The 27,691-nt window shown below is 49.6% G+C and overlaps 1 protein-coding gene across 1 annotated transcript in view; it reads left to right on the forward strand.

Annotated features, from left to right (window-relative positions):
- The window catches only part of FAM3A (FAM3 metabolism regulating signaling molecule A), a 144,807-nt gene extending 117,472 nt beyond the window's left edge, over positions 1-27,335 (forward strand). Inside the window, exon 10 of the mRNA XM_085629917.1 lies at positions 22,375-27,335. Within this exon, the coding sequence (XP_085486043.1) occupies positions 22,375-22,473 (99 nt within the window). The 3' untranslated portion in view covers positions 22,474-27,335. The remainder of the gene's footprint in view (positions 1-22,374) is intronic.
- The last annotated feature ends 356 nt before the right edge of the window (positions 27,336-27,691 follow it).

The following is a 27,691-nucleotide window of genomic DNA, read 5'->3' on the forward strand; positions in this document are numbered from 1 at the left end:
GACGCAATAAATCTCTGCCTATAATTCCTCTATGCACACAGAGTCATGTTTTCACATTAGTCCCAAAACGAAATTTCTTTGCCATTTTGAAAGCACACTTACTGCTCTTTTTTTTTCGGGCCAAGTGAAAATCACTTTTTACAATTGGAAATCACTTTTACAGACTGACACATTATGAAACCACTTTTTTTGATTTATTTAAATGCACATGTCCAAGCTGTTTTTTCAGACCACCACCATGTGTATTCTCTGTGACTGCCTACACTCCAGCAAGGGCAACCAGCCTTAGTGATGCTGAATGTATTTGCATTACAGACTTAAACCTGAAAACCCCACTCGCTTCTAAATACTGTGCGTGACTATACATGGCAAGCACATGAGTGTGTGCTAAGACTCTGCTTTTTCCCCCAAAAATTCGCTCCCCCTTTCCATCTAATGCAACTGTGAAATCACCAGAGCAAGACGCAATAAATCTCTGCCTATAATTCCTCTATGCACACAGAGTCATGTTTTCACATTAGTCCCTAAACGAAATTTCTTTGCCATTTTTAAAGCACACTTACTGCTCTTTTTTTTTTCGGGGCAAGTGAAAATCACTTTTACAGACTGACACATTATGAAACCTTTTTTTTTAATTTATTTAATTGCACTTGTCCAAGCTGTTTTTTTCCAGACCACCACCATGTGTATTCTCTGTGACTGCCTACACTCCAGCAAGGGCAACCAGCCTTAGTGATGCTGAATGTATTTGCATTACAGACTTAAACCTGAAAACCCCACTCGCTTCTAAATACTGTGCATGACTATACATGGCAAGCACATGGGTGTGTGCTAAGACTCTGCTTCTTCCCCAAAAAATTCGCTCCCCATTTCCATCTAATGCAACTGTGAAATCACCAGAGCAAGACACAATAAATCTCTGCCTATAATTCCTCTATGCACACAGAGTCATGTTTTCACATTAGTCCCAAAACGAAATTTCTTTGCCATTTTGAAAGCACACTTACTGCTCTTTTTTTTTCGGGCCAAGTGAAAATCACTTTTTACAATTGGAAATCACTTTTACAGACTGACACATTATAAAACCACTTTTTTTGATTTATTTAAATGCACATGTCCAAGCTGTTTTTTCAGACCACCACCATGTGTATTCTCTGTGACTGCCTACAGTCCAGCAAGGGCAACCAGCCTTAGTGATGCTGAATGTATTTGCATTACAGACTTAAACCTGAAAACCCCACTCGCTTCTAAATACTGTGCATGACTATACATGGCAAGCACATGGGTGTGTGCTAAGACTCTGCTTCTTCCCCCAAACATTCGCTCCCCCTTTCCATCTAATGCAACTGTGAAATCACCAGAGCAAGACGCAATAAATCTCTGCCTATAATTCTTCTATGCACACAGAGTCATGTTTTCACATTAGTCCCAAAACGAAATTTCTTTGCCAATTTGAAAGCACACTTACTGCTCTTTTTTTTTTCGGGGCAAGTGTAAATCACTTTTACAGACTGACACATTATGAAACCACCATGTGTAACTACAACAAAAACAATTCCCATTTCTATTATTCATTTCTTAAGTTACCACATACATCCCCTCTCAAACTGTAAACTCACCTTTAAAATTAGTTAGTTGTGAAAGAAATGTGACACTCAAACAGCAGATTATCAGAGCCAGGATCTCTGTTGTGTTCACCTCTCTCCTCTCAGCAGAACCAGATAATGGCAAACTTTCCCTCTATTTTTCCACACATATACATGTAAGTTTCAAATCTCAGTGCTTCCCCCTTTTTTTCAAATGTAATCACACATTTCTATTGGTTGAAAACCAACCCTTTTCCAAAAGTACCCTTCCCCCAACTTGACTTCTGCCTAGTACCCTTCCCCCAACTTGACTTCTGCCTGCTACCATAGCAACAGCTCATGGAACACTGCTGTGTAGAGTTAGGTCAGAAGTTCGACACACAATGTTTCAATTCCACAGAGCAAGAGTGCTTGACTTTTCAAACCTTACAGCAAATCCATAGTACTGTTCTTTGGTTACACATTTTTTTGTACCAATACAAAACATGCTTCTATTAATTTACACATACAGCCTAGTTTTTATTCTAGAATGGTATGAAACAGCCAATCAGTTCTTTTTGTTTTGAAAAAAATATGTATGCCTCCATTTCCAAACTGTCTTTCTTTTCATATTGCCATTCTACTGAAAGACACCTCCTGAGTGCATCCAGTTCTCCTTTGAAGATGTTCACAGTGTGGATTGTAGGGCACAGCTATGTCTTCTGGAGTGAAAAGTTTGCAGAGAAAACAGGTATGATGAGAGACCTTGCTTTGCCAAATGTAGACATTAAATGGATTGGTCAGAGAGGGTTAAAGTGGCACCAATTGATGCCATTGGTGAAATCCTTCATTCAAATCCAACACCCTGACCTCATAATAGTGCACTGTGGTGGCAATGACCTAGGCACTTTGACTGGGGTAGGTCTGGAAATGCTTATGAAGGACACCTTTGCACAACTGTTTACACTTTTCCCTAAAACTGCCTTTGTGTTTTCCAACATATGCCAAAGGCAAAAATGGAACTGGTCCTATCATTTCTGTCCGCAGATTGACAAAGCAAGAAAGCACGTCAACAAATCTGTTTCTGCTTTCCTCCGTGACTATGGTATGGGTGCCATTTACCACAACAACTTGCGTTATGACATGCAAGACATTTATAGAGGAGATGGTGTGCACTTCAATGATGAAGGGAACAGAGTCTTCCTCTTGAACCTTAGACTCTGCATCGGTACTTACTTGTAGGTACCACTTAAAAAATGACTTCATAAACACAACAGCTCTTTTTAGAGCTCCCTAATTTCTAAACTCTTAAATCTGCTTTTCATTTATTTATTTTTATTTTTTTTACCGTACGCTTACCGTAAGCTTACGGTACGCGTACCCCGTGATTTTTTTAAAAATCAATAAAGGTTTTTTTTGTACTTTTCTGTCCTTCTTTGACCCCCTTACAAATGTTAGGGGGTCTGTAACTCTCCTCATTGCCCCCTTTCCTTGTTTTCTCTGTTTTTTTTCTGAGTGAAACACACAAAATGGCGGCCGCCGCTTCCTGGTTTCGGCCGATTCGAATGTTTACTAAGATCTATGGGCCAATCAGAATCTCCTTCGCGCACGCCATGTTTCTTCCGTACGCTTACCGTAAGCTTACCGTACGCGTACCCCGTGATTTTTTTTAAAAATCAATAAATGTTTGTTTTGTACTTTACAGTCCTTCTTTGACCCCCTCACAAATGTAAGGGGGTCTGTAACTCTCCTCATTGCCCCCTTTTCTTGTTTTCACTCTTTTTTTTTCAGAGTGAAACACAGAAAATGGCGGCCGCCGCTTCCTGGTTTCGGCCGATTCGAATGTTTACTAAGATCTAAGAGCCAATCAGAATCGCGCTCGCGCACGCCACCGTACGCTTACCGTAAGCGTACGGTAAGCGTACCGTAAGCGGGCTCAGATATATATATTGATTTAAAGGCTATTTTCTCAGAATCTACTGAACAGATTTACACCAAACCTACAAAAGGCACTTCCTTGACCTAGGGACTACCTCTCTGCCAAATTTTGAGTAATTCTGTTCAGCCGTTCGGGCTGTAGCTCGTTCTAAAGGTCCTATGGAAAAATGCATGGGAAAAACGCGTTTTGGGACCCCCCTTTTATCTCAGCCCCCGCTTGACGGATCCCCCCGAGACTTTCAGGGTAGGAGCGGAGCGTAGCGCCCCACCTATTTTGAGAAATTCGCGAGGATTCGTCGACCGGCGCCAAAGTTATTCAAAATAGAATGTTGAGGTTTTCCTATGGAAACGTGGTCCTAACTATAACTACCTACTGGCGACCGCCAGTAGGTAATATATATATATATGTATATATAATATTAGGCATTTTTAAAGTGCTCCTGAGTCCTGCACATGGGCAGTGGGAGGAATACATTGAGTGTTTTTTTTATTTCAATGAAAAGTCCCCTGCTGAACCGAGCCTCTGATTCTTGAGCTTGTGCCTCCATCTTGTCCCATGCTTGGCGGCCGAGAGAACTCCAACCTCTGCTGGAGCCTGTGACCCACGATCAGAATTTAGGCTTCCTCTCTTTCTTCCACTCTGCAAATTAATAAAGTGATCTTTTGCGACTTTTGCTACCTACATATGTCGAGGAAACGTAAGCACCAGGGGAATACTTTTTATTTAAGGTGCACGCCTCCCAGACCCACGGACAGGCCCACGCCTCCCAGACCCAAAGACAGGCCCACCCCTTTCAGACCCAGGGACAGGCCCACCCCTCTCAGACCCTGGGACAGACTCACGCCCGTCAGACTCACACCCGTCAGACCCAGGGACAGGCTCACGCCGGTCAGACCCAGGGACAGGCTCACGCCGGTCAGACCCAGGGACAGGCTCACGCCGGTCAGACCCAGGGACAGGCTCACGCCGGTCAGACCCAGGGACAGGCTCACACCCGTCAGACCCAGGGACAGGCTCACGCCGGTCAGACCCAGGGACAGGCTCACGCCGGTCAGACCCAGGGACAGGCTCACGCCGGTCAGACCCAGGGACAGGCTCACGCCGGTCAGACCCAGGGACAGGCTCACGCCGGTCAGACCCAGGGACATGCTCACGACGATCAGACCCAGGGACAGGCTTGCGCCTCTCGGAACCAGGGACAGGCTCACGCCTTTCAGAACCGGGGACAGGCTCACGCCTCTCAGACCCAGGGACAGGGTGTATTTAGGGTGCAAGTGATCCTAAGGGTAGTTTACGATCTCTTCCTAGGGAGCCTTATGCCTAGGTCTATTTCTTGACACCTTCCTGCACTAGATTTGCTTCCAGTGGCCGAATGGTCACTGTTTGAAGTATTATGCATCGCTCACTCCATTAGTCGCGTTCACATTTCCTACCGCTCTGATTCACCCTTTTCCAGCGTGTTCGATCCTTTCACTCAGGTTCCTGCTTCTTGGTAAGGATACCCCCCCCCCTTCCCCTCCCCCCATCTCTAGGCTCTTTGAGGTGGGTGGCTCTTTGCCTACTTGGTACCTAACTACTGAATGCTTTTTCCTTAGATGTTCGCTGTGAGGATGGTCTGTCTGTGTTGGGAGAAAAGCTAAAGGCTTGGCTTTCTTCAGCTTAACTATTCTATGTTGGCCCATTTACTTGACGTAGTGGTGGATACCCATTTACATATAATGCACACTATACATTTCATCCAATCAATGAGTAAATAACTTGTGGCGGTGAGGCTGAGCTGACTCTGCTCACACTACACCAGTAAACTCATATACATACAATGCTATATCTGCAATTGATCTATCAAGTTAAGTAGTGAGTTAATCTTAATCCTGTCCTCATGGACTGACTGATTAGGTCCTTGACCCTCCGGGATAAGGGCCAGTCTCGATTGACTAATAGGCCATCCCTGACCGGTGAAGTAGCCATCCCTGATCGGTGAAGTAGCCATCCCTGATCGGTGAAGTAGCCATCCCTGATCGGTGAAGTAGCCATCCCTGATCGGTGAGGGAGCCATCTCTGACCGGTGAAGTAGCCATCTCTGACCGGTGAAGTAGCCATCTCCGACCGGTGAAGTAGCCATCTCTGGTCAGGCACATGTCCATCTCTGCTTGGTCAAGTGGTAGTCTCGGACTACTCAGGTGCCTACCTCTAAGTTCTGCAGGTACTCTCTAGCCCTGGTCTTTTAGCACAAGGACGCATTTCTTCCTTTTTAAAGTACCCAATTCATAGTGGCAGGGCAAACATGGACTTTGACGAAGATTCTCCTTCTTGAGCGAGACTTTACTTCTGAAGCAACCAATGTCCCACTTCCAGATATGAAGCCAAGCCTTTGCCATAAGGCTTCTTATGGTAAGGGCATTGTGTACTCCATAGCTCTGAATTTCACAATTGTTTCCAGGTAAGTGCAAATGCACTTGTCCAACCACAGGGATAATTACAAGGACCCTTACTGTTAGAAACACGCATACTGATAACAAAACAAAACCTCTGATGCTGTTGTGAAGAGCTGGCCGTTCTTCAAGTCGCTCTTTTCTTGTTCCATAGCTGTACTTGGCCGTAATGTGCATTTATTTAAATAACAAATAGTACTACTTCACGTAGACAAGAGATTCTCAACCCAATGTTTCCCTCCGGACGGGCTCTCACATGTCACACTTTAAAATTCTGGCTGTAATTTAAAGCAATCAATCTGCCTGACTTGTATATTACAATCATTACAGGGACTGAGAATGATGACTGGTGTAAATGCAGTGTTTTATGTGCACAATTAAGGGGACCAGCATCTTAAAGTGCTAGATAGCAGTTCAAGTGTGGCATTGTGTCATCCTCCAAGGGATCGATCTAGGAGATCAACACATCGGGTAGGTGAGTTCAGTCAAGAAGACCGACTGAATAGACGTCCGCCTGCCCCTCACCTGTAATCTGCCCAGGAACAGGCAACAACGAATCTCTGAGGCAGAAAAGACCAGACCTCTAGGATCCTCCTTACTACATGTGCCTCCAAAAGGACCTACAGTCGCAGAGGGACAGGCTTATTATTCTGACTTCCCCTTAATTCCTCACCTCGAGTGACGGGGTCCGGGGAGTCTGGCTATGCCAAAACTTCAGACCAATTGAGGTATCAAGAAACGGCTCCATCAGGAAGCAGCACAATAGCAAATCGCTTCACTATGATCATCAGAAGGCTTTAAAGAGTCTGTCTCTCTTTCATTACATCCATAGTGTGTTCTGGAGTAAGGTCATGTGGGAGTATCCTGTGAGGCTTCTTTGCATCCCAAAGCAACGTTTCCAAGCACCAAAGAAAAAGCTTCCCCCCCCTGCAGTTTTTATGTTTTGAAGGCCTTTTTTTAGAGTTTTTTTTATACTGGTGGGCGACTTCCCTCTTCTGTGGTACCTCAATATGCTTCTAAATCTATTGGTCCTAAAGCTATCTACAGAAGTCAGAGTGGTTACTGTGAATATGGCAATATTGGCAGCTTTCACCTCCATGTTCTGGTGTCAATTTTCCCCTTGTAGGATTAGTGAGGTGCAGACTGAGTCAGCTGAGAAGCCTGAGAGACTGACTAACCTACGTTCTTACCAAGTCTTTAGATACAGAGTGCCTCTCCATAATCTTGACAGTCAAATATCCTTTCACTTAGACGTGCACATGTCTTAGGGGTTTGTAAGTTTCGTACATATTTTTTTACCGTCAGAGGCTGTCCAGTGTAAAGAGCCAACGAAAAACCTGAGTTTCATGTAGGACAGTGGCCACTATCTTAGAAAGCCCACGTCTTACGTAATGTCTAATGCAGTATGAACTAAGCCAGCTTTCATCACACTTTAGATGAGTAGTCCGATCCAGGTTGTCTTCAGAGATACTGTATGTTGTACTCCTCACTTCTACTGCGAATACTACCGGTTACAGACATGACTCACTCTTTGTTTAGGTCATACTTACCTGACACGTCTGCCTCTGCCTCCCTCTGTACTGAATACTGGGGATCTACCCATACACGCCAGAAAGAATGGAGATTTAAGAACAAGTAAAGGTTGCACATAAAAGTAAATCCAGCATTCATAGTCCAGCAGCCTGTTCCATCACTCGACTTTCCCACTTTCCTCTCGGTCCATCAAATTAATCTGATTTTCAGATGGAGGAAAAAGGAGTGAAGTGCCAGGAGGTAAAAAAAAAATGGGAATGAAAATATGAAAATGCTTGCAGTCATTCAAGCGAAGAATGAGGACCTGGAGACGAGGTCCAGGCGAAATAACCTAAGGATCATGGGGCTGCCGGAGTCGACCACCGTTGGGAAAATGAAGATTTATGTGGAGGGGATGCTCAAAGATATTTTTGGTGTGGATAACCTGTCCCCTATGCTAATAGTGGAGCGGGCCCACCGCTCACTGGCGGCACGCCCGATCCCCGGAAACCCACCGTGGCCCATCATCATAGGGTTTCTAAACTATAGAGATCGGGATACGATCCTCCGCCTTGCCCGTGAAAAAGGTCAGATCACATATCAGGGGAATGTGTTGGCGTTCTTCCCGGACTTCACCTCTGTGTTCCAGGCTGCTAGTAGGGAGTTTATTCCTGCAAAAACGTTGTTGCAGGCAGAGGAAATCCTTATGCCATGCTCTACCCAGCGCTTCTAAGGATTGGCCCCGATGGAGCTTCCAAGATCCTTACCAATCTAAGGGTCGCCAAGGAACATGCGAAACTACTGAAAAATCGCAGCAGTGAAACTACTACTGATCCAGAGGAAGAAGAACAGTGAGACTCACTTTACCGTTGTAAATTGTAAGTGTGTAGCTAGGACTTGAACGTGCAGCCTGCCCGTTCTGTTGGTTGCATTGGGCCTGGATGTTCTTAGGATTGGAACAATTGTCATGTAATTCATAATGTACTGGGATGACCTCACCCCAGATCCGAGTCCTGCTGTTATAAGGTAATGTTGTATGAGGCCAGTCAGACCGTAGAAATAGGAACTTTGAACACTTAATGGTCTGCCATGTCGAATCCTAGACATACTCGGCCACCTCCCCCCATTAAGTGGGAGGCTGATTGCACACTTGTGTCCCCCAATGGGTGTGCCCTGACTGTTCTTTTGGGTTATTTGAGCATGGATATGTTTATTTGTATTAGACTGTTATGTCTTTAGCAAGTTGGGGGGGTGCTGAAGTGGGTAGTGGGGATGGGGGGGAATCTGGCAGTTATGGAACGTTGTAAATGCAGTGTACTTTCTAATACTCTGGTCGCATCAAGGTAACCCATATAGTGAAATTTCGCAAGTATATTGGCTAGTGCTGGTCCGGGTGATGCTGGTAAGCTGATAAAATGGAATGTGCGTGGGCTCAACAACCCCAAAAAGATCTGTAATGTGCTAGCTTTCTTAGATAGGCAGAATGTGCAGGTTGCGTTTCTGCAGAAGACACATCTCACTAGACACACGGAGCTCAGTGTGGGGGCCCGATGGGCGGTGGTGCATGTGTCATCATAGTTTTCCTCCTATTCAAGAGGCGTTATGATTCTGGTCAAGAAGGGCACTCCGTTCACACTACTCAAGTCTGAGGCGGATGAGCAAGGGAGGGTGCTTCTGGTTATGGGCAAGCTAGGAGACACAACAGTGCTGTTCGTAAACACGTATGGGCCCAACACCGATGATCTGGCTTTTTTTAACGATGTCTGGAGGCGTATATCATCCTTTCTGCCCTCTGTTGTAATATGGGTTGGTGATTTAAATATTAGTGGACCCCCAATTTGACCGCTCCACCGATGTGTTGGGGCGGGGTAAACAGGCTGCACAGGTGCTGGCTGAACTTATGAAGGCTGAGGGTCTCATGGATATGTGGAGGTCTCGAAACCTGAGTTGGAGAGAGGACACATTTGTATCTACAGTACATGGTTCTTGGTCCAGGTTGGACTATTGGTTGATCTCCAAGGAGGCGGCCCCTGGACTGTCTCCATGAAGCATTTAGCTAAAACGCTGTCTGACCATTCCCCTGTGCTCCTAGAGCTGAAGGTGCCAGCCTGTGTTAGGCCCCCATTTCAATGGCGTCTACAGCCATTCTTCCTACTGGATCCTGTGTTCCGGGCCAGAATTGATGGTGCTATCACTATTTCTCAGAGAATGAGAGGTCGGTGGACAGTGCAGGTACACTTTGGGAAGCCTTCAAAGTTACCATATGGGGGGAGTGTATTGGAGCCCAGGCGGCGGGTGTATTGAAAGATCTTCGTAACAAGATTCGGGGCCTAGCTGATTAGTGCGCTAGAGCGCGACTATGTGCTGAACCCCTCACCCTAACTCTGCCCCACATAAGAGAGTTGGTATTTGAACATAATCAAACGGCTGAACAGGTGGTGCTGCATTGATCCAGGAGATGCAAAGCGCGTTATTAAGGAGAGGGGGGTAGACCCAGTCGTTCGTTGGCACATAAATTGTCGCTGCCTAAGGGACAGGAGCACATTGTTGAATTGATGGACGAGGACGCTGTTGCCCGATACTCCACTCCAGAGATTAGTAAGGTATTTATAGATGTTTTTTTCCAAACTATATGGGGCTAGACAGACAGCCACTGAGGATGAAGTCAAGGGCTACTTAGATGACATTGCGCTAGGATGGCTATCTTATGGTCAGCGTGAGTATTTGACTCAACCTTTGGATGTGGTGGATGTCAGGGAAGCCATAATGTCCCTGCCTACTTGCAAGGCGGCGGGTCTTGATGGTTTACCAAGCTAATTTTAGAATCAATCATTTTTAGGTCTCGCCTGAGCCAGCGCTTTAGCGCTGCTCTGGCGAGACTTTTAGTAAGTGAGTTTTGGAAGTGCCAACAGTGGCTTTTCAGGCCTCCAGCTTGCGTTCCCGATGGTTGTGCACGCGCACAGCTGCAAGCCAGAAGCTCTCGTATGGCAGCCTTTCCTCTCCCTCTCCCACCCGCTCTTCCCCCTCCCTTACATGGAACTGAGCTCGAAGTAATTTACAAGCCTCTCCCACCCGCTCCTCCCTCTCTCGCATGGCAGCCTTTCCTCCCCCTCTCCCACACGCTCTTCCCCCTCCTTGAAATTCCTCTTTGCGCAATTTATAAGCACTCTCTCATTGTTTGTCATGCACTCTTTCTCCCCTTATCTTTATGAAACCCTTAGCCAGGACACGTCATGGGTCATATCCCTCCACTTCATCACAGTATTTTCACTCTGGCCTTCGGCATATACTTTATAGCATCGACTCCCTTTCACCATGCTCTCCCTCTTTTACACACACTCTCTAACCATTTCTAAACACTGCATTTTCTTTTTGCTTTGGCGCTGTCAATATTTCATACAGCAGCCTACACCTGACGGAGCTTTTCTCGTGCCTCTGTGTCCTTTCCATCATCCGTCTGTCAAACGCCCCCTGTTGTGGCACATGGAGTGCCCGCGGCCTCAGGCTGCGCCAAAGATCCCCCGTGCACCCCTCCCGCCCTGCTGTCCTCGACTCACTCACACCCACGAAAGAGAAGGGGGGCACCGGCTTTAAACACCGTGGGGCGTGCGCTCGCCGTCAAAGGCACTTTCATGTGAGCCCTCTTTTTTTTCAAAATTGAGGTCAAAGTATATGTTTACAATGAGGACGAAGTGCCACACACAAATTTTTTGCATTCAGTACTTATACATTTAACGTCAGCAGGCAATGAAAGTGCAAGATAGGATGGGTTTTTTGGGGTTTAAAGCTGCCCTCGCATGGCAGTCTTTCCTCCCCCCCCTCTCTTTCACACGCTCCTCCCCCTCCCTTACTGCATGGAAGAGTTCTATCACAGAACAGACAACAGGCGCCACTGAGATTGAAACCAGACCAAGCCTTCTGCCTTGGTTAATGGCGGCATTCGCAAGTGTTACAATTCTAGACAACGCGGGCGCCAGAAGAAAACAATGCCAGACATCCTTCCGAATTGTAGGTGCAAAGCCGTTTCCTGTTCTGCTTATAACACAGGATACAGTGGGCAGATTGAAGGATTTACAAAACTATATCGCTGCTGGGACAAAAATCGAACTCTAAAGATTTAAAAGTATTGTAGCTTTATCTTGGAACACTCCATAGAGTGCTCACTGTTTTCCGTTTACAAGCTCCATACTCAAGCAATTTTTATTTTATGCAGTTTTATAACAAAGGAACACTACCTGGAACTATTATTAGAGGGCTTTATATGACCATCCCTTACTTTACACACGACTGTTCATTTGGTGAGTGACATTGAGAATCAGTGAGTTGCTAAAGAGCACAGGATCGTGTGCCCACGCTAAGACTCCAAGCCATTTTACACGCGTGCAGTCATGTGTCTGTAGAAAGCCCTTGAACCATTAAAGGTTTGTGGGGTCATCATTGAAATTTATACGATGATGTGGTCCTTAAAAATCATGGTGGCACCATCATACACACAATTACAATTCTAGTCTACCAGAGAAGGCACATAAAGTCAGGCCATTATCATTTAGAATGCCAATAGATACTATTACATTATTAATAGCAATGCAAACTCCTCACACTTCCCTAATGCGAGACCTATTGCATTGCAAATGCTTGTTATTACGTGATACTCATCGAAAGTACACAGCTCAACTGCTTACAACCATCGGCCGGCAGAGCGAAACCGGATGGTCAGTACACAGCGCACAGGTCTACAGCCCGGAGGGCGACCCCGCAAGAAAACAATTTAGTGTAAAACAGACCTACAGGGCAACTGCTCATGTACCACTTTTATAAAAATTGAAAACAAGACAAATAGACAAACCCCCAACCCTCAACCCCCCCAAAATCCCCACCCTCTCCGCATCAGTCTCGAACCTTCAAGCCTAATCCCCCCGAGGTCAGCAGTCCTACTCCGGGATGAGTCAAACTGCCCCAGCGGCCCCTGCCGGTTCCAAAGGGATAAGCTGAAGAATTTGGAAATATTTTGGGCACGTAACTTCCCTCAATTCCTTTGACAGGAGCTGCAAGAAAGGACCCCAGAGCTTTGCATATTCTGACCCCTTCCCATTAACGCTGAGCGATAGGCGCTCCATCGCGAGAAGGTGCCAGAGTCTCCGTATCCAATCCCTCAGGTCCAGTGCAATCGGAGCGCCCCACTGCGCCAGAAGAACCTGACGCGCCACAAGCAATGCTAACGCAAGTTGTCTGCCCCGCAAAGAGCGCAAGGGAAAGGACCTGGGGTGAGGAAGACCCAACAGCGTGTACACAGGATCCCGGTGGAACGTGATCTGGAACGCCTCATCAAGGTCATCTAGAATCGCCGCACAATACTGCACCAGCTTCGGGCAGTGCCACAGCAAATGGACTAGGGTGCCAGGATGACCACACTCCCGCCAGCAGAGGCCTGACTTAGTGTTGTCCCAAGACTGAATACGCGCTGGAGTATAGTACCAATATGCCGCCACCTTATAAGCAGATTCCGCGCCCGCCGTGTCAGACGCTGTATGATGGGCTCGGTAGAAAATATGCTCCCATTCCTTGCGCGTCAGAGGGCGCCCCAACTCAGTCTCCCACCTAACCTGCGCCTTCGACCGCTGCTGCTTAGGACGTGCCATTATCATTGCGTACAATTCTGAAAAGTGTTTCCGGTCATCTTTTTTACAAACCAACCAGCGCTCAAAAGTGGTCAGGGGATGGGACATCAAAGCGAAATTAGAAGGTTGGGTGCGCCAATTGCGAGTCATGGAAGGTGTCAGACTTTGGCAAGTCAAAATAGTTTTTTCGCAGTTGGGCGAAGGGGATCATGCCATCTAAATCAGAGAGGGAGCCCACTCTCTTACACCCCTCCTCCCTCCATCGCTGAAAGACAGGAGACGCACATCCCGGCGGAAAGTCAGGGTTGTCCACTATAGGGGTCATAGGGGATGGAAACGTGGTCCAACCCTTAGGGCCAGCTAACTGATCCCACGCTTTGAGAGTCGGGGAAGTCACTGGCGACGAATAGAGGCCCCATGCCCTATGCTTCCGTGGAATCCAGAGTTCACGCCATATATTACACCCGGCGACCGTCTGATCCATAAAGTTCCAGTGTTTGCTGGACAGCGGTCTATTCCACTCCGTGATATAGCGCAGACAAGATGCTTGGTAATAGGCACCCAAGAGCGGAAAGCCCAGCCCCCCGCGACCTTCGGCGATGTAACAAGGGATAATGTGAGTCTCGGTCTCTTGTTATTCCACAAAAACTTATTAAGAAGCCCCTGCAATTTCCAGAGAGTACCCGGTGGAGGCTGCGCAGGGAGCATCTGAAACAAATAAAGGACAAGTGGGAGCGCAGTCATTTTTATCGCCGCAAGTCTCCCATACCAGGCCAGATTAAGGCGAGACCAGTCGGATAGCGACTTGATAGTTTGATCCACCAACAGGTTGTAGTTGAGGCTGACAGTTTTAGCAATGGAAGAGGTCAACCGGATACCCAGATAGGGAATGTCAGAATGCACCCACTGGAAGTCAAAGTCACGCTGCAGGTCGCGAACCTCTTCCTCAGGGATAGAGAGTAAGAATCTGTGATTTTGAAAAATTCACTTTAAACCCTACCACTGTTCCAAAATCATGAAGCTCCCTCGCCAAGTACCGCAGGGTGGTGTGAGGATGGATAAGTGAAAGAATAACGTCGTCCGCATACAGACTAATTTTGTGTATGTCGGCGCCAAACTTGATTCCCTCTATATCCGGATTCGAGCGTATGCGCTGGGCAAAGGGCTCCATATAGAGCGCGAATAGTAGCGGGCACAGGGGGCACCCCTGCCTTGTCCCCCTGGAGATGGGGAAGAGGGAAGACCTACACCCATTCACTCTCACCGATGCCTTAGGTGCTGCGTAAAGACATTGCACCCAGCGTATAAAATTCTCACCGAGCCCACAGACCCGCAAAACGGCAAACAATTCACTCGATCGAAGGCCTTCTCGGTGTCGATAGAAAGCAGACAAGCCTGAGCCCGAGATCGATGAACCAGGTCTATGAGATGAAGAATGCGCTTGGTGTTGTCCCCACCCTGTCGTGTAGGAATAAAGCCTGATTGATCTGGGTCTATGATACCATCCATCAGGGGGCTAAGACGCGCCGCCAGGATACTCGCAAACAACTTTGCGTCTATATTTAAGAGGTAAATTGGCCGATATGAGCCACAATCCCTCGGATCCTTCCCGGGCTTAAGGATGACCGTAATCGCGGCCTCCGACATGAAGGGTGTTACTTCCCCAGTATCCAGGAAAGAGTTGAAAAGACGCGTTAAAAGCGGAGCCAGCTCAATGCAAAAGGTTTTAAAAAACAGAGCGGAAAAGCAATCCGGCCCAGGCGATTTGGCTATCTTGAGACGGGCTATCGCAGATATGACTTCCTCAATGTGAATAGCGGACTCCAACGCGTCAGCCGAGGATGAAAACAACGGCATAATGCGGCAGGATGCAAGATAATCCTCTCTCTCCACTGGTCCTGTCACCTCCCTGCTATACAAGCGCTGATAGAAATGGCGGAAACAATCCACAATAAGGGCGTCGGTGGTATGCTCAACCGCTTGGGAGTCCCTAATGGACTGAATCGCTGTCCGCTGTGCGCGCGTTCGCAACCTATGGGCTAACAGCCGCCCCCCTTTATCCCCACACAGGTTTATGGCACAAGCGCAGAAGTGCATGCTCCGCCCTATCGAGGTCTAAGTGCTTCAGCATGCGCCGCTTCGTTTCAAGTTCCCTCCACACCCTAGGAGCACCCGTTCTTTTGTGGACAGACTCTAAAGCTCCCACCTCCTTCTCTGCTCGTTTAGCCTTACGCAAACGCGTGAACGCGGCAGTCAGCGCGATGAATTCTCCCCGAACTACCAGCTTTAGGGCCTCCCAGACAGCTGCTAAAGACGTACTCCCTTGGTCATTATCTGCCAGGTAAGCGATGACCGTGTCCCGTATACGAGTAACTGCCGATTCCGAGTGTAGCAAAGAATCGCGCAGACGCCAACGGGGAGGTGGGGGCCTCGTACCCTGAGAGTTGAGCTGCACCGATATGAGGGCATGGTAGGAGAGCGAGCGGGGATGATGATCGCGTCAGATAGGCAGGGCAAAAGGGATGTGGAGGCGAAGAAATGGTCGAGGCGGGCATAGGTTTTATGCGCTGCTGAATAGTAAGTGTAATCTCGCTCTGGGGTGTGTGTACGCGCCAGGCATCATGCAAACCGCCATCACTCATCCATTGCTTCCCCCCCCCCCCGTGAGAGGGTGCCCGTACGATGGGTACACTGCTCAGACCTATCCATACACGGATCCATCACCACGTTCAGGTCCCCCCCCACCAAAATCAGGGCGTCTGGGGAAGCCAGAATCTCAGAAAAAGCCGTCCTCAGGAAGGGTTCCTGATGTTCGTTCGGGGCATACAACAACCCTATAGTGAAGTGCATATCCCCCCATTGCACACGGACCGCAAGGAATCTCCCCTTAATCTCGACGATCTGGGAGAGAACTTTACACTGAGCATGCGCGCTAAAAAGGATTGCAACCCCATGCTTTTTAGCCGCGCCTGAAGACCACACCTGTAGAGGGAAGTGCTTGTCTCTCAACCGCTTAGTGTCCTTAGAAAGGAGATGAGTCTCCTGCAGCAGACACACATCAACACCCGCGCTCTCCAGGAGGGACAGGATAGTGGAGCGCTTAACAGGACTTTTCAAGCCCCTAACGTTCAGGCTCACCACCTTTAGGCTCCTACCCATAGAAGTCGGGGAGGGAAGAGCCGTGACCTGAAAATTACACCGCTCACTGAAGGCGATATACATCCAACCCCCAAGGGGCAGTTGATGGTAAGAACGCTCAACCAAGGTCCTCTCTCCTCCGGCGCCGAGAAAGAGCCCACCTGATGCCAGCCTCGCGTATCTCATGGAACGCCGATGTTGTCTGTCACCTGTGCCACTGATGTGACAGCCGCCTCCCTCTCCATGAGACTAGTGGACACGTCGGGCCTCGAAGACTGAGGAGATTTCCCAACCCACTGCCAGCCATCCGAGCACCTGCGCCGCCACGGGGGAGCGCCAGCCATCCCAGACGGAGAAGAGGGCCAGTCCAACCCCAGGACTTCGTAAGCGGCATCCAAAGAACAGAACTGTAGGAGTTTGCCCTGGTATTTGAAGATAAGTCGAAACGGGTGATCCCACGAATAAGGGATGCATTTCTCACGGAGGTGACTAGTGATGGGCTTGAACTCCCTATGTTTAACCAGGTTGGAAGCAGCTAAGTCCTGAAAGAGTGTTGTCTGGTGACCCCGAAATTGCACAGGGTTGAGATCTCGGACCTTCCGAAGGATGTGTTCCTTAAGCTGGAAATCGTGCACGCACACCAGAATGTCCGACGGGGGAGCTTTAGCACCCCTCGGCAAGCCAACACGGTGCACGCGATCCATCTGGATTTCCCGCTCTTCCCCCTCCCCCAAGATCTGCCGAAATAGCTGGAGAACATACTTGCGTAGGTTGTCCCCTTCTCCTTTCCATGGCACAGCCCGGATTCTGATATTATTCCGTCGAGAGCGGTTTTCCAGGTCCTCGACGTGGGCTTGCAGATCAAGGTTTTGCTCGGTGAGGTGTATGACATCCTGCTGGAGCTGATGCAGATCGTCCTCTAGCCCCAAATCGTGCTCCTCCACAGTAGCAATGCACTCCCCAAGGGCGTCCCTGTCGCGCCGCACCTCACGGAGATCGGAGGAGATCTGGGAGCGAAGCTCCAGAATATCTTCCTTAATGGCTGAGAGTAAGTCAAGCATAAAAGCCTTAGTGGCCGGATGATCACTATCCTCAGACTGCGGCGAGTGTGGGCCCGATTGGGATGAGGACGGGCCCTTTGATTTCTGCAAGGCATCCTTTAGGGTCTTATCTCGCCTATGTTTGGTGGACGACATGGCAGTCAAGGGAAGCGCCCACGGAGTCACGAGTCCAGCAGAGCCTGTAAACCAGGAGGGAGGGGAGGGAGGGGGACAGCGCTATGCCACCTCCGAAGCCCGCTCTCCAGCACACAGCAGGCCCACCACCACCACACCGACCGTCGACACACAGCTCGAGCCCCACCTCCACGAGGACAGCTGCGCCCCCGCAGGCCAGAGCGCACTGCCCCCGCGCCGAGAGCGGGACAACCCCGCACTGCAGGCCCCAGGAGACTCCACCGACGGTCTCTCACGCCTCTCCGCACGCAGGCAGACGCCGCCTGCCGACTCACGGGCCGAGAGCAAGCCCCCGGAAGCCAACAACGCCGGCCTCCCAGGCCCAAAACCACCACCAGCAGGCCCAGCGACCATCCAGGCGGAGAAGGGGGGGAGCTCACAATCTCAACCCGTGCCCCAATGCGGCCACACCAAAGGGGGGGCACGGACCGTCCCACTCAGCTATACTCTGAGAGGCCCTGCAGAGAGGCCCAACGCGCGCTCCACAGTCGCGCAGCCCACCGTCCGCCGAAGCGCGGACCGAGAATCTCCACCCTGCAGCGAGCACTCCCCCTCTCAGCCGTGCCGCTGTACCGGGCCGCACTCACCGCTAAGTCGCTGCCAGGACTCTGCTGTCAGCCGGGGCATCAAGTTGTGCGGTCCCGCGCCGAGAGGTCGCAAGGCCGGAAGTCGCCGGGCCGGGTCCTCCAGAAATGGAAATGGTGGCCTCGGAGCAGGCCTCACCGCCTTCCCCGCACCGACTCCGGCCAACCCAGAGGTGAGCCCCAGGCTACGCTGCCACCTCCATCACAACACCGCTGGACGCCCCTGCTGCCGCCAACGCCTCTCCAAGCAGCCGATCGCGGCAGGTGACCCGATCCAGCAAGGCCGCAGCAAGGCCGGGGCCGGATGGTCCAGCGGAACCCACAGATCGGCGTCCCTCGCCAAAAGGAGGACAGCCATAGTTACAGGGCAAGCCGCACACACAGCGGGGCACCACGGCAGGCTCAGATGGGAATCAGGGGGCCAGATAATCAAAGCGGAAGTCTGGCGGCGCCGGAGAGACAGGGAAACGCGTCTCACTCCGCCGCCATCTTAGCCACGCCCCCTACCAAGCGAATTTTACAAGGCCTACGTTGAGCTTTTGGCTCCACAATTGCTGAAGGTGTTTGCTGAGGCCTACGAGACTGGTATATTGCCAGAGGCTTTACTTGTTACACTCTTAAAACCAGATTTCCCCCAAGAACCTCAGGTGTTGAAAGCGCTACAGGCGGTGCTAAAAGGGGGTGAGAGTAGAGGGCTGATCACTAGAGTGTATAATGCCTCCCAAAGGGAAAATTACTGTTCAGATTCCTCCTTGTTAGATAAATGGAACAAAGTCCTTGTGGTCCCTCTGTCCCGGGAACACTGGGAGGCCTGCTGTGAACTGACTGGGCGTCTGACTGCTAATTGTAATCTCCGGATAATCCACTTTAAGTATCTACATCAAATATATTACACCCCAGCACAACTGTTGAAATTTGGCCTGCTGGAGTATGTGAGATGTCCTAGAAGTCGGCAAGATGGAGCTGATTTTATACCCCTGGCGTGGGGTTGCCCTGCTATATTCAGCTTCTGGCAGAGAGTGGTTAAGGTTCTCCCTGACATGACACTTGATAAAATTGAATGCACGCCAGAGATCTGTTTGTTGGTGCTTCTAAAAATGGTTAAACTGTTTAATCGACGAAGTGTAGCTATAACTTCCTTGTTTGCCAAACGTGCTGTTGCAATGCATTGGAGCACTAAGGCGGTACCCACCTTGGTAAAGTGGATTAGAGACCTTGCTTTCTGCAAATAACAAATGGACGCATCTGCTTAGGAGCTCCCAGAGGCTTCTAGGCCTAAGGACTTTTGGGCGCCACTCACTACGTACCTACGAGTGCACCCGGACATGGCATAGGTTACTGCGGTAAATTTGGTTACATGCGACGTACGCTGCTTGTAAGATCTAATAGATCTCATTGCTATAAATTGTGTTGCAAATGGTATATTGTGCCTTATCTGATCTGCCTTTTGTTTGTTGGGTCAATGAGGGTGGGGATAAAAAGGCTGCACATCATGTGACTTACTATTACTGCTAGGTAGTGTGGGCTCCGACGCATGCTACTGGACGTACCTTGCAGTTCAGTAAATAAAGTAAAAAATAAAAAAACTAGGTATAGTAGTTGGGACATCCGATTCCTCCTGCTCCAGTTCCACCCTCCAAAAAGATGTTGTATACATATGACTGCAGTGGGGTTAGGAACACCAGATGTGCCCCAGTTAGTAACTTTTACTTCTGCTGATAAGGCTCGTTTTCCAGAAGAGAGGGTGTCTTCGGACTGGAGCGTTCCTCTGAGATAGCCAGGTCCTCCTGATCCAAAGCCCATTCTTTTGGTTACAGATACCAGCCGAGAAGGGCCTATGACTAGAGGCGCAGTCTGACCATATGGAAAAGGTGACCGCTGCTAAGTTCACATTGGGCATGCTCAACTTGCTAAGATGGATCCTCGAGAGTCCTCCATGCACAGACCACTTACCTGCATCACTCTTGCATCTTATCTAGGAGCCTACCAGACACCCCAGTCCATGCAGGGGTACATGATTTTCTGGCATTCTCCTCCACAGTCAAAGAATATAAATACTACACGGACCATATCCATCTCAACCACAGGTTTTACTCTTGCTTGTTGACATAGGTGGATAAAATCATTGAATGGCCCTTGGCGGAGGGAAGAAAGTGCAGCGCAGGAAACAAGCAAGCTGACAACAAGTCAAGCAGACATGTAATCCCTTCTTGGTTATAGCTTTGAAATGTAAGGCAAGGGGGATGGAGTCCGCTGTCAAGGCCACATGTATTGGGTCCGTCACATTACACTTGTAAGTCAAAGCAGCGATCTTCCACCTAGGGCTCTTTACTCCCATTTTTGTATATCCTTTCCATCTGCATTGGCCCTGCAATACTAATTTAACACACGGCTGTCCAACTACCGAACTGTAATGCTAATATAACACGGCTGCTCAAGTGACACACGGCTGCCCTAGTACCGTACTGTAATACTAATGTGATACACGGCTGCTCAAGTACCGTACTGTAATACTAACGTAACACACGGCTGTTCAAATACTGTACTGTAATACTAATGTAACACACGGCTGCCCAAGTACCATACTGTAATACATATGTGAAACAAGGCTGCTCAAGTACCGTACTGTAATACTAATGTGACACCGACTGCTCAAGTACCGTACTGTAATACTAATGTGACACGTGGCTGCCCAAGTACCGTACTGTAATGCTAACGTAACACAAGGCTGCTCAAGTACCGTACTGTAATACTAATGTGACACACAGATGCTCAAGTACCGTCCTCTAATACTAATGTGACACACGGCTGCTCAAGTACCATACTGTAATACTAATGTGACACACGGCTGCTCGAATACCGTACTGTAATTCTAATGTGACACACAGCTGCTCAAGTACCGTACTGTAATAATCGATCGATCAATTCATTTGTAGAGCGCACTACTCACCCATAAGGGTCTCAAGGCGCTAAGGGGGGGTGGGGTCTTCTGCTACTGCTTGAACAGACAGGTCTTGAGAAGTCTCCTGAAGGTCAGCAGGTCCTGGGTCTATCGCAGGTGGATGGGAAGGGTGTTCCATGTCTTGGCGGCGAGGTGGGAGAATGATCTGCCATTCGGCGGATGCGTGGAACGGGGACGAGGTCAGCGGAGCGAAGCTGGCGGTTCAGTGTGTAGAAGGTGAGTCGTTTGTTGAGGTATGCTGGTCCGGCATTGTGGAGTGCTTTGTGAGCATGGGTGAGGAGCTTGAAGGTGATCCTCTTGTTGACGGTGAGCCAGTGCAGGTCTTTTAGGTGGTCAGTGATGTGGTTGTGGCGGGGGATGTCGCGGAAAAGGCGTGCGGAGGTGTTCTGTATGCATTTAAGTCTTTTCTAGAGTTTGGACGTGGTTCCCGTGTAGAGGGCGTTGCCGTAGTCCAGCCTGCTGCTGACAAGGGCCTGGGTGACCGTCCTTCTGGTTCCGGTGGGGATCCATCTGTAGATCTTGCAGAGCATGCGGAGGGTGTTGAAGCAGGAGGAGGAGACGGCGTTGACTTGCTGGGTCATTGAGAGTGATGAGTCCAGGATGATCCACAGGTTGCGTGCGTGGTCGGTGGGAGTTGGGGCAGCACCCAGCGCGGCCGGCCACCAGGAGTCGTCCCAGGCGATGGGGTGTAGCCGAGGATGAGGATCTCCATCTTGTCTGAGTTCAGTTTCAGGCGACTGTTCTTCATCCATTTGGCGACGGCCTTCATTCCTTTGTGGAGGTTGGTTTTGGCGGTGGCGGGGTCCTTGGTGAGAGAGAGGATCAGCTGGGTGTCGTCGGCGTATGAGATGATGTTGAGGTCATGCGATCAGACGATGTTGGGGTGCCATGTAGAAGTTTAAAATGGGTCTTGCTGAGGGATGATCCTTGGGGTACGCCGCAGGTGATCTTGGTGGCTTCGGATCAGAATAGGGGAGGCGGACTCTCTGGGTTCTGCCGGTGTGGAAGGAGGTGATCCAGTCCAGGGTTTTGTCGCGGATCCCTGCATCGTGGAGGTGTGTGCGTAGGGTGTGGTGGCAGACGGTGTCGAAGGCAGCTGAGAGGTCCAGAAGGATGTGACACACGGCTGCTCAAGTACTGTACTGTAATACTAATGTGACACACGGCTGCTCAAGTACCGTACTGTAATACTAATGTAACACACGGCTCCTCAAGTACCGTACTGTAATACTAATGTAACATATGGCTGCTAAAGTACCGTACGCTAATACTAATGTGACACAAGGCTGCTCAAGTATCGTACTGTAATACTAATGTAAAACACACCTATTCAAGTCAAATACTGTAAAACTAATGTAACAGACACCTGTTTCTTATTTTGTTTTGTAGCATATGAAGAACAACAAGGCCACAAATAAGTATGAAGGATGGCCCGAGGCACTGGAGCTGGAGGGTTGTGTGCCAGCGAGGACCAACGAGACTCTGTGAACACCTACCTCTGAACTGTGTACTTGTGAAAAGCAAAACTACTCATGGACTATGTGCCACCCCAGTACCCCAAGAGATCTATGCTTGTGATGACCAAAAAGACTCTGTGAACACCTGCTATGGAGCGGAGGACTTGTGATGACCAACAACCCGCTGTGAACACCTTCTCTGGAGCTGTATGTTTGTGACAACCAACAACCCTCTGTGAGAACCTTCTCTGGAGCTGTGTGGTTATCTAGACTCTTTGAACACTTACTACGGAGCTGTATGCTTATCTAGACTCTGTGAACACGTACTACGGAGCTGTGTGCCTATCTAGACTCCGTGAACACTTACTATGGAGCTTTGTGCCTATCTAGACTCTGTGAGCACATACTACGGAGCTGTGTGCCTATCTAGACTCCGTGAACACTTACTATGGAGCTGTGTTCTTATCTAGACTCTGAACACTTACTACGGAGCTGTGTGCATATCTTGACTCTGTGAACACTTACTATGGAGCTGTGTGCTTATCTAGACTCTGTGATCGCATACTACGGAGCTGTGTGCCTATCTAGACTCCGTGAACACTTACTATGGAGCTGTGTGCTTATCTAGACTCTGCGAACACTTACTACGGAGCTGTGTGCTTATCTAGACTCTGTGAACACTTACTACGGATATGTGTGCTTGTGACGACCAACATCACTCTGTGTACACATTCTCTGGAGCTGACAATCAAGACTCTGTCTACACAGACTTTAGAGCTGTCTGCTTGTGATGATCAAGAAGTCTCTGTGAATACCCTCTCCTAAGCTGGGTGCCTGTGATGATCAACAAAACCCAGTGAAAACCTCTCTGAGCGGAGTGCTTGTGATGACCAACAACCCTCTGAACACCTGCGCTGCATCTCTGTGCTTGTGATGACCAACATCCCTCTGAACACCTGCGCTGCATCTCTGTGCTTGTGATGACCAACATCCCTCTGAACACCTGCCCTGCAGCTCTGTGCTTGTGATGACCAACAACCCTCTGAACACCTGCCCTGCATCTCTGTGCTTGTGATGACCAACATCCCTCTGAACACCTGCCCTGCAGCTCTGTGCTTGTGATGACCAACAACCCTCTGAACACCTGCCCTGCAGCTCTTTGATTGTGATGACCAACAACCCTCTGAACACCTGCCCTGCAGCTCTGTGCTTGTGATGACCAACAACCCTCTGAACACCTGCGCTGCAGCTCTGTGCTTGTGATGACCAACATCCCTCTGAACACCTGCCCTGCAGCTCTGTGCTTGTGATGACCAACAACCCTCTGAACACCTGCCCTGCAGCTCTGTGCTTGTGATGACCAACAACCCTCTGAACACCTGCCCTGCAGCTCTGTGCTTGTGATGACCAACTAGACTCTGTCTACACCTACTCTAGAGTGGTCTGCTTGTGATGAGCGACAAACGTCTGTGAACACCCGCTCTGGAGCTGTGTATTTGCTAGGAGCAAAAATAAGCTATGGATACTCTCCTTCCACTATAGCTGTGTGCATGTGACAACCAAAGACACTTGATGAACAGCCACTCTGGAGCTGTCTGCAATGGCCGACTTACACGATTCATTGAACGCTTCACCACCACCTCCCAAAAAACTGTATGCCTGCTCTAGTTTAGACTCTGTGAACAGTGCTCAAGAGCTTTGTTTCTGTGATGACCTTTATGCCGCTCCAACCAGATCGGTTAACATATCCTTGCAGAGCTCCAGTGTTCCATTATCAGACCCTAGCAACCTGGCTCCCCGGGTCTTGGGTGCACCTGCCTCTGGGGTGCATGTATCCTTCAACCTCGGATGATGTCTGATGATGAGAGCTCCCCTTTCCTATCCCTGTCTCCATCCCCCACGCGCAGGGTCTCCCAAGAGAACTGTAAGATCAGGTACCTAGAATCCTCTTTCTCTGGAGTCACTGTGCCCAGACCCTAGGATTGCCCCCGCCATGGATTCCAGCCTCTAGTGTTTGACTCTAGGCTCCTCTCCCTCTGTGACCCAAGTGTCCCAGTTCTACGCTCTCTGTCAAAGGTATTGAAGTGCTACACCATGGGTTTATCTCATCTGTGGTTTCCAGTTTCAAGTACTTGGGTAGCTTTGCTTAGGAGCCTGAGATTTCAGGCCCCATTCCTTAAGCTTTTCTTCCTTCACCATATCTACTGGCCCTTTTTCTCCTTCCTGTGGATCTACAATGAGTCAGACTCCAGAATCTTCTCTCACTGATTCCAAAGTCCCTGCCTCAATGCTCCTTTCTATATCCCTGGGCCCCTGCTTACTTATCCACTCATCCCTGAGCGACGCACCCTCCGTTCCTACGCTCTTCCAGCTCTGGGACCTGTTGACCTGTTGCCTGCTACTTGGCGCCCTAATCCCAACTGCTCTTCCCTCTGGGTCCTTTTAATCCGGTTCCCTTGCAGATCAGCTTTTAACCTACACCCAAGCTCAGGGGGTCTCACCTGATATAGGCTTTTAACTCCCACCCAAGCTCAGGGGTCTCACCTGATCGGCTTGGGTGGTCTCACCTGATAGGCTTTTAACCCCCACCCAAGCTCAGGGGGTCTCACCTGATCGAGGCTTTTAACTCTCACTCCAAGCTCAGGGGTTCTCACGTGATAGAGGCTTCTAACTGCCACCCAATCTCAGGGGGGATCAAGTGATAGATGAAGATTTTGACTTCACTCTCTTTCTTCCCTCTGGCTGGATGAGGCTTTGCGCAGCCACGCTGATGACCTATGTAAAGTGAAAGTGTCACTGGCAGGATATTCTGGACCTGGGTTCCCAGACTGTATGATGTGGAACATGGTTGTGTGACGCTAACATACCTCCTTACAGTGTCTATAGACTGGAAGTGTCACTAGTAGGACTGGCTGGATCTGGGCTCTCAGACTGTATGATGCAGAACCTGGCCCTGGCCGTATGAAGCTCACATACCGCCATACAGGGTCTGTATGGTGGAAGTGGTATTGGTTGGATGGGCTGGACTGGAGCTCTCAGGCTGTATGATGTGGAAGTTCACATACCGCCTTACAGGCTCTGTACGGTGAAAGTGATAGGACAGTCTGGACCTGAGCTTTCAGACTCTATGATGCAGAAGCTTGCATACTGCCTTGGTATTGGTTGGATGGAGTAGACTGGAGCTCTCAGGCTGTATGGTGTGGAAGCTGACCGTACGAAGCTCACATACCGCCTTACAGGCTCTGTACAGTGGAAGTGGTAGGACAGTCTGGACTGGAGCTCTCGGGCTGTATGGTGTGGAAGCTGACCGTACGAAGCTCACATACCGCCTTACAGGCTCTGTATGGTGGAAGTAGTATTGATTGGATGGACTGGACTGGAGCTCTCAGGCTGTATGGTGTGGAAGCTGACCGTACGAAGTTCGCGTACCGCCTAACAGGCTCTGTATGGTGACAGTGGTATTGGTAGGGCAGGCAGGTACTGGCCCCTTTTGAATGGTGGTTGAGGTAGAAGCAGCCTCACGTACGACAGGTTGCAGCTAGCTCCTCTCACAGGATGTGTCAGGTAGAAGCCACCGCTGACCGGATGGGGTTGCACCTGTTTTGTTTAAGGGTTGTATATGGTACACTAATCTTGGCAGGACCAAAGATTGGCCAGGGCTCTCTCTTTGGGTTGTATTAGGGTTTTGCGTACTCTTGCAGTACACTCTGGATATGGCCTTGTCGGTGCCCTTTGTAAGGGGGGAGCAGCCATTGTCATCCTGAGGCTGGGACTGAACATTCTCACGGGTTGTGTGTGGTTTACGCTGCTCCTGGGTGGCTGACCTGAGCCTGGCTCTAACTAGCGGTGTAAGGTGCAGGTGGTCCTTGCAGGACCGGGATGGGCCAGGCCCCTTTTATGAGTGGTCTGTGATGGTTCTACTCTCTCAGGGCTGAGCTTAGTCCCTCTGTGGCCGAAGGTGAACGCGTTGTTTCCCAGACGGTTGGACCAGACCCTTTTAATACTCTGTGCATGGTGGGATTAACCCGCCACGGTTGGCCTGAGGCCTCTCACAAGCTGTGGTAAGTTAAGGTGGCCCCTCATGGTCTGGGTACAAGGCCGCCTGCCCCTGGCCCCTCTCACTGACTCAGTAATGTGAAGGCGCCCTATCAGGGTGTGACCAAAGTGCTGTCATAGGGTGGGATGTGAAAGTGGCCTGATCTGTGTGGTGAAAGCGCCGCTGGCAGGATCTTTCTCACAGGCTGTAAGGCAGAAGTGTCCTGAGGGTTACAGGTGGAAGCTGCCCCAGCAGCATGAGACTGGATCACTTTCTTCTCCTGGGGTATGTAAAATAAAGGTTGACACTGACCCCGTCCCCTTCTACATGTTTGCATAATGGAAGGGGTCCCTGGCAGGACAGGGCAGGATAGAGCCCCTCTGGATATTCTGCCAGACGTTGCATTTAAACACTGTGACGGTGGGTGTATGTATGGAAGTATGGATGTATTATTCTTAGCTCCACATATACGCCCACGGATGACGTCCATACATCTCCAAGGGATGTTGATGTGGAGTCCAGTAGAACGGCAGTCGATGTTTTGACGACATTGTTGTTGTCGCCCCATGTGTTTCTTCACAGTATTCTGACATGAACCCCCTGGCAGGCTGGTTGGTGGAACCTGCCCCTACTGTAGGAGCCTGGAGCTGCAGAGAGTGCACAGTGCCCGAGGCTGGAGCTGCAGAGAGTGCACAGTGCCCGAGGCTGGAGCTGCAGAGAGTGCACAGTGCCCGAGGCTGGAGCTGCAGAGAGTGCACAGTGCCCGAGACTCTTTACCTTGCTGGTCCCAGCAGCGAGAAGTGATGTGGTGCCTTCCTATGCTGGTTTATTAAAGCTGTGTGCACTTTTCATAATCACATCTGTTGTGGCTGCTCATTCCCTCTCGATGCCAGAGGTCCTGGTGGTTGAGTGAATACTCTTACTTCAGCTGAAGACCAGGACAGATATTCGACCATTGGCAGCAAACTTGTTTTTGTTGAATTTTGGGGGTGGGGTTGGGCGTATGCTTAATTAGAATCCACTGTGTCAGACCTGAAAGCCACAGCTCCCTCCGCATACTGTGTGCCTAGTTTCTGTTGAGTCCTGTCGCCTACCTGTGCTTGTCTGAGTTGAGCTCCCCATGCCTCTGTTTAACCCGACTCTTCCTCTGTCTCGCAGTGTGGCTTGGCACAACTTCCTTCACCTCGCAGTGCCTCTACTGTGCTGCTTATCT

Source organism: Triturus cristatus, chromosome 10 (genome assembly GCF_964204655.1).
Source record: "Triturus cristatus chromosome 10, aTriCri1.1, whole genome shotgun sequence".
NCBI classification, from domain to species: Eukaryota; Metazoa; Chordata; class Amphibia; order Caudata; family Salamandridae; genus Triturus; species Triturus cristatus.